General features: G+C 37.8%; 1 protein-coding gene across 2 annotated transcripts in view; it reads left to right on the plus strand.

The window, feature by feature from the left end:
* GRIN2A (glutamate ionotropic receptor NMDA type subunit 2A) overlaps positions 1-6,428 on the plus strand; it is a gene marked incomplete at its 5' end in the record, with an annotated part of 159,509 nt that extends 153,081 nt beyond the window's left edge. Inside the window, 2 exons of one of the 2 annotated variants that reach the window (XM_083872645.1) lie at positions 795-2,452; positions 5,977-6,428. In XM_083872645.1, coding sequence (XP_083728771.1) covers positions 795-2,452; positions 5,977-5,992 — 1,674 coding nt within the window. In that variant the 3' untranslated portion in view covers positions 5,993-6,428. Of the gene's footprint in view, positions 1-794; positions 2,619-5,976 lie in introns of those variants that run through there. The other variant, XM_083872644.1, reaches the window with a different exon arrangement.
* Positions 6,429-7,870: the final 1,442 nt, after the last annotated feature.

A 7,870-nucleotide genomic window follows, 5' to 3' on the forward strand; every position in this document is an offset into this window, starting at 1 on the left:
TAAAAATAGTCTGCACTACCCTGTTGGGGATTGTCTAGAAACCACATGCACCTTAACCTCCACATTTTATATTTAAACTTTATATTTCTGGCCTTTTTTATATGAAATTCTTCTATGAAATGCAGAGGAAAAGAAGTACTTATGTCAAAGGTAAATGTCTGAGAAATGCTAGTTCACAGGGTTGGAAATGTCAATTGGGCTCACAGGAGTGACCAAAGAGGTTGAAGTGAAAAAATGAGCTTCAGCCCTTTGCTGAAAATTAACTCAGATTCAGCTTTAGAAAGAGCTGGATTTTTTCATATGTACTGGGACAGGGATCAGAAGAGCTAAAATACGATGACTAGAAGCTTTTATATTTCAATACACATGAAGAGTACCTTAATCTCCAATAAAATAGTCCCACTACAGGCTTGTTTAGAGGGGAAACTTAATCACTGCTTTAAAATAAAAGAGTATCTATTTCTGAAGGTTAGTTTCATTTTGTGACAAGATTAGGGAACCCTGTGGGGTACCTTCTAATCTTGTATTCTGGAATAAGCTGGGGAAGCCAAGACAGACCAATGGTTTGTGAAATACTGGCAGTTTTTCTCCTTCGTAGTTCTAACAGATATAGCAGAAAATATTCCTCAATTTCAATGCAAGGAAATGATAAAAAGTTAGAAAGGTACTTTTAATCTTTCCAGTAATTAGATAAGAAATGTTTAATTTTTCTTTATTGCTAATTAAAACTAAAATGGAAGTATAAAAAAGTTCTACCTAGTGATTTAATTTGTTTTATATTACTCATATTACAGGGTATTTACAGTTGCATTCATGGAGTACACATTGAAGAGAAGAAGAAGTCTCCTGACTTTTCTTTGACCAATTCACAAACCAATATGTTAAAACTGCTGCGAACAGCGAAAAACATGACCAATATCAACCCTTCAAGAATTGACTCCCCCAAAAGAACAACTGATTTTATTCAGAGGGGTTCTTTGCTTATGGACATGGTCATGGATAAGGGAAACTTGATATTTTCTGATAACAGATCCTTTCAGACAAAGGACAACTTTTTTGGTGACAACATAAGTGAACTGCAGACGCTTCCTGGCAACCGACACAAGGACAATCTGAACAACTATGTTTTCCAAGGGCAGCATCCTCTCACACTGAATGAGTCCAATCCAAATACAGTTGAGGTTGCAGTAACAACAGAAGCAAAAGTGAACTCCAGACCCAGGCAGCTTTGGAGGAAATCTGTTGAATCTTTACGCCAAGATTCTGTACGTCAGGGCCAAGGTCCCCAGAGGGAAAATGGATCAGAGGAAAACAGGCAGCTTTCCTTGAAAAGCCCAAGATACCTTCCTGAAGAGATTGTCCATTCAGATGTATCAGAGACATCAAGCAGAGCTACTTGCCACATGGAAGCTGAAAACAACAACAAGCACCACAAAACCAAGGACAATTTTAAAAAAAGGACAGGAGCATCAAAATACCCAAAAGACTGTAGTGAAGTGGAACTGACATATCTGAAAACCAAACAGGGCTCTCCACGGGATAAAATCTACACAATTGATGCTGACAAGGAGCCAGGATTCCGCTTGGACACACCTCAGTACATCGAAAACATTGTCCTTCCAGAACCTGTGGAGCTTCCTGATGTTTACCAAGATCACAACGACAACTACAGGAAAGCCGAACAAGCTAACAGGACTCCATCCCATAACGAAGACAGTCTTCCAAATAATGACCAGTATAAACTTTTTAAGCACTACACTCTCAAAGAAAAAAATGCTACCCTAGGTGACTTGAACGATAGGTACAGACAGAATTCCACCCACTGCAGGAGCTGTCTCTCCAACATGCCCACGTACGCGGGGCACTACTCGACCAGATCTCCCTATAAATGTGACGCGTGCTTGCGGATGGGGAACCTCTATGATATTGAGGAAGATCAGATGCTGCAGGACACAACGAACTTATCACTTCCTGAAGAAATATATGAGCGTACTTGGTCACAAAGTAGTGCTCTGCAATATCATAAAAAGAATAAACTGAGGATTAGCAGGCAACACTCTTTTGATAATATCGCCGATAAGTCCAGGGAAATTGATATTGGAAGACCTTCTCGTAGTATAAGCTTGAAAGAAAGAGAGAAATTTCTTCAAAGTAGTCCATATGCAAGCATGTTTAGTGTTCCCTCAAGCAAACTGTTGAGCAACAAGGCCTCACTTGTGACTCATGCTCTGGAGGACAGTAAGCGGAGCAAGTCCCTGTACGCTGTTCACTCGGATGATAACCCCTTCCTGCACACCTATCGTGATGACCAGCATTTATCTCTTAGGCGAAGTCCAGCTGATCTTTATAAACATTCATTGCCAACAAGAGGAAGAAATGATAATTATTTAAGGTCATCCATACAGTCTACAGCATCATACTCTTCCAGGGATGGTCGGATCCATAATGACATGTACATTTCAGAGCATGTTTTGCCTTACGTTGCAAATAGGAATAGCTTGTACTCAACTCCAAGGGTTTTAAATTCCTGTAGCAATACACGTGTGTATAAGAAAAGGCCTAGCATTGAATCAGATGTTTAAATTTTCCATGAACACTTTATCTATAGGGAAAGAATAGTTGCCACCATCTTAGAGGGAGAATTTTTCCTTTTAACAGTATCCTGCTCTGGTAAATGATACGTAAACCTCTCCCTTTCCCAATGTACTTTTGTACATGAATAGGTAAACTGGTATGCTCTGAACTATCCTTTTAAAATATGTCTTGTTGAAAAGGATAAAAAAATAGCCATTTATGTATGCTTTATATATAAATGGCAAGTTGTACTGAAATAGCCCCAATATATGTTGGCAACTATGCTGTTTTGTACCTAATTATTTTACTATTTCGGTTATTCTAATTTATGTTGCTAAGTATCATTCAATGTACTTTTGTCCTTAGAAATGTTTAATGATTTTCTAGTACTGGATAAGCAATATGGTATGCATGTAGTATGACACAGACAAGAAATAGGGATGCATTTGCACAGATTCAAAAGTAAGATTCTAAAAGAGAACAGAAAGCTAAGACTTCCAAAAATATATTTTAGCTTCATAATCATTTTCAAAACCAAATAAGAATTAAAAAGAAAAATCCCCAAACCCCAGGACCTTAGTAAAATACAGTGTGTTAGCACAAAATTAGTATGTTCCTTCTAGACTGACAGACAGTAGATGGGAAGGCAGTAACCCCAAACATGTGAACTGCTGTGTACCAAAAGGGAGCCCCATGGATATTGGTTAATGTTCATGTACAAATGCTTTTCTTATATTGCACATGCACTTACCATTACAAAGTAAGTTCATTTAAAAGTTTGCAGTAATCGTGTCAGAAATTTCACAGCTGCCTAATCCAGAGTATATATTTTTAGATATCACTATATGGCACTTACTATGGAGCTGTGGACTTTATTAGTAACCTTGAGGCCTAATGTGTACGTAAGTTTGCATTTGCCCCTTACTGGTGATTACTCAGGGCTGTATAGTATTTCTTTTATTCTTTCACTTCCCAAACCAAATCCCAACCCACTGTAGTTCTTTGTTCATAGTGTATTAGTGACAACTAATTAATTGTATATTAATAGTATTAAAGCTGTTAATACAGTATCAAACACCGACAGCCATAAGTTCAGTGTGATCCGTGAGGAGCGTGGTACCATTTATTTGCATACACAGAGAAGGATTAACACCTTTGGAAGGATTTCTTCCTTCCACAGTGTTGTGCATATTTGTTGAACATCAGACCATTTTTCTAACCTTTCCAATCAACTCTGTTATATAAAAGTGAATATATGCACACAAAACTAAGAAACAGTATCTTTATTATCACTTATTGATACACAAAGGTATTCACATAACAGGGATGCATTGCTATATGACTTTTCCTTCTATAGATGTCAATCAGATTATTTCACAAATAAAATGTCTGCTACACACTCCTCCTTACCCTCACTGGAAGAAAAAAACCACTAGATTTTAACCATAAGGGAGCGTGAAAGGGAAGAGAGGAAGACTTTCAGGAGAAGAGTGTACATTTAATTTCAACTAAAGAAATAAATATAATTTCTAATACATTTAACTACTGAAAGTGTTCCAGAGGTGGTGCTCTCCCATTTTCCTGCTACTCTGAGAATCGCTTTAGGATTTTTGTGTAGAGAAAATTTAGATTATTTGAGCATTATTCCCTCCATTTCACTGAAGAACAGTGAGCAGGGAAACCATTACCACTGTGAATTGGAAAATGTGAATATTATCCTAACTTTTCTCTAAACTGAAACTCTTTTCAGCAGAATTGTGCCTGTCAGCTGTAATTGAAGCATCTGCATGCCAGAGGTGCAGTATGCAGTGTGTTTAATTTAGAGCAGCATACTGCAGAGCAGAGTTGCAAACAGGAGATAACATAAATGATATGTAGGTAAAATAAAACTAAAGCTTCTTGAATTTTGTTTACAGCTTTTTTTTTTTTTTTTTTTTTTTTTTTTAATGAAACAGATTTAAACTGGCTTTGGCTATCGAAGTCCAGAATGAATTCTTGGTATTTGCAAATGTGTTTGTACCTTCACTGTGATGGTGAAGGATATTTTTAAAGGAATGAAATGTAATGAGATTTGGGCTTCCGAGTCTCTTTCCAGCTTCCAAAAATCTCAGTATACTTTATTATAAGTATGATCAGAAAGCATATCTATGGGTATCTCTATGCTTTTCAGATAAAAAATATATTTTGGGTATTCTTTATTCAACATTTGGTCATAATTATTGGCCTTGATTCACATGGGATGCTTTCTGGTTCCTCACTGGAGGGAGTTTTTATAAACAGAAGTTCCTTACCTGCCCTTAGAGAGACTCAGATGTGTGAGCTAAGCAGGGTTAGGATGTCTGTGGGATGAACACTACTTGGCATGAACCCAAACCTTTTCCCAAAGACACAAATATGCTTTGCTCTTAAGTCTACAGGAAGGCAAATGCACTGAAGGCATAATGTTGTAATGATGATAATAAAAATATTTCAGGCAAATTTTAATATCCAATCCAAATTGTAGTTCATTAACTAAAATACAAAGTATTTTCAACTCTCTGGTGTGTTTCAGCAGATATGATATTTGCTGATGTCAGGCCAAATCCTTTCATGAATGTTGCTGAGCATTTTACCAAGTAAATCATAAAAGTCAGTGGTGGCTCTTGTCTTTCACCTCATCATAAAACTCTCAAGTATCTGTTGATCACTCCAAGTCTTTTGTATCATCATCTCTATCTAACCAGACACACGATTCAATATTTATGCAAGTACTGTATGTGAAGTTATGGGAAAGAAAAATTCCCATTTACATTTTCTCTCTTGAGATTCAGTTGTAAACATCCTCAACCCAGGTGGATTTATCTTTCTGTGAAATGTACAAGCAAATTAGCTACAACAAAATATATTGCAGTGTTTGCTTTTTCTGACTTGAGCAGATTTCTGGTGACTGTAGAGATTTATTATTATTATCTGCAATATGCAATACAACCACCTGCCCTAAACCAAAATAAAGAGACCAAGGGAAGTCTTGATAAAGTTGCACAGCAGTTGTTCACATGGAAATATAAGATGCTGCCTTAAAGAGGGAACAAACCCCACCAGAATACTGAAAGTAGAGGGAGTAAGAGTCTGCATGCATTTGTTGTTTTGATGCTGGCATAAATCTGAGTGATGAAGGGGGAAGGAGAGCTGAGGCAGGGCTGTGGGCAGTAGCTGGTGAGGTTGCAGATGTGCTCGTGTAAAGAAGAAGCATCTGAGAAGTTGAAGAAAAATCTTCAACAGAGCCACAAGCCACGGCTTGTGAGGCTCAGCCGTAGAGCGCGTGGAGTTCTGAGTTTTGCCTGAGCTTTGTTGATATATTTGCACTGACTTTCAATCAAACCAAGATCAAGACTTTCTGTATTTCCCTCTCTCTCACTCTAGCTGCTGCTATACTTGAAGAGGAGAAAAGAATCTTCCTGCATAAGTGGCCATCCTTTCTGTACCTTTCTGGATGGTGCTGGTGACTTGTTACATTTTCCTGATTACAGCTCTAGCAGTTTGTTGGTCATTCCTATCACCAAGATTTCCTGTGACTCCAGCTGGAACTGAATCAGGCTGTAAATGATTTGGGCCATTCTTGGTAGCATGTCCTGTAGTGTTACACTGCTCCTGGACGACACCTTTTATGGAGGCAGGATATTGAATTGCTGAGGAATGCAGTAGGTACATGGAGGTAAAAAAATCAGTTACATAGACATACCTGCCTCTTGCTTTTTTTCCTCTTTTAAAGATATTGTAGAGTTTCTTCATGTTTTTTGTCTTTCCCTTTTCACTACAGTAAATTTTCCTTTTTTCTCTCCAATAGATTTTGTGTTCTGCTTGTGTTTCTTAGAACAGTGTAGCCACCCACTAATTTAAAAGCATGGAAATAAGATATTTTAATATATAAGATAAAATTAAGGAAAATTAAGAGATTTTGCATTTCTGGAAAATTTAATTTAATGTTTTTGCAGCTTTTGCTCAGAATTCATTACTCTGCTGTTTAAGAAGCGTGGCTAGGAGAAAGAGTGCTGTGGACAAACAGAAATGAAATCACCACCAGCTCACCGTGTTTTGGCAGCATCTCATAAATACATGTCTCTTTATGGTCTTTCAGGAACACTTAAGAGGTGAAATAAGGCTCACAAGGGAAATCAGGTGTGGTTTATTTTTCCTGTTGAAAGCAAATAATTTTATACAGTTTTAAAGGAAGCAAAGACTAGAACTGTGTGAGTAGCTTAGGGTTTCTGTGCTGGAAGGCGAAGCTCTTTCTTTTACCAGTGGGAAGAGAGAGAGAGAGAGAGAAAGCAAGACAAGGCAAGCTCCCTCTGTATGGATGTTCAGAGGACTGAAAGCTCTGGAGCAGTTATGTGTGGGATGTGTCCAGAAATATATTACCTCTCTCTGTTGACTTCTTAGAAAGTATAGGCTCCTAACTCAGATATGTCAGTTAGGTGGGCTTAGAAAAGCAATGGTCTGTTTATCCCCAGCCTCAAAAATCTGCCAGGTAAATCTGCCAGGTTCAGCCTTGGAGGTGTTACAGGTTCCTCTGCTCATGCAAATAGGGTTTTTTGTAGGGTTTCCAGTACCCCTTGGGTAGTTGGCATAACCATTTGTTTTATACCGTGTGACTACCCGGCATGGGAGAAAAGTGCCAGGATCTGTTCCTTATGGAATAATTTATTATTTTCATATTTCTGCAGTGTAGCATATGCACCTTAGAGATGGGGAAGATTTTGGTACTGTTCCCTCCCTTGCTGGGTTTGTCAATGTAGAACAGAAATTGTGTCACAAATCTAAGGGTCTGAGAATCTGCCTGGATTTAGGAAGAATTCAAGAGGTGATTTTTTTGTTGTTGTTTTACTTCGCATTTAAAATGTATAAAACCTAGTGAAAACAAAATTTTTATGAAAAAATCCTATCCTATTTAATATAAAAGAATAACTATCCTGTGGCTTGGCTAGATTGTGTCAAGTGTTAATCATCATATCGTGTGCTTCTTTTGAGATGAATGTCATACACTCCCTTGCTAAACTTTCCCAGCCCTGGTCCTATCTTAGCTCAAAAGTCCTTTTAAAGCAGTCCTTTTCCTGTGTAGGGAAGCCTGGTTTGCAGCATAAAAACAGTTTTCCAGGGATAGAATTAAATTATTTTCTTACCAATGATTTTTTTTTGATTGTTAATCTAAACTTCCTTTCTATTGAGAGCTGAGCCTTCCAAACTTAGCAGTGCTGAAGGAACTTCTGAAAGAACATAAAGGCCTTTCAAAGTGTGACTTACAATACGAGCCATTTCC

The sequence above is a fragment of the Zosterops lateralis genome (assembly GCF_965231275.1).
Source record: "Zosterops lateralis genome assembly, chromosome: 15".
NCBI classification, from domain to species: Eukaryota; Metazoa; Chordata; class Aves; order Passeriformes; family Zosteropidae; genus Zosterops; species Zosterops lateralis.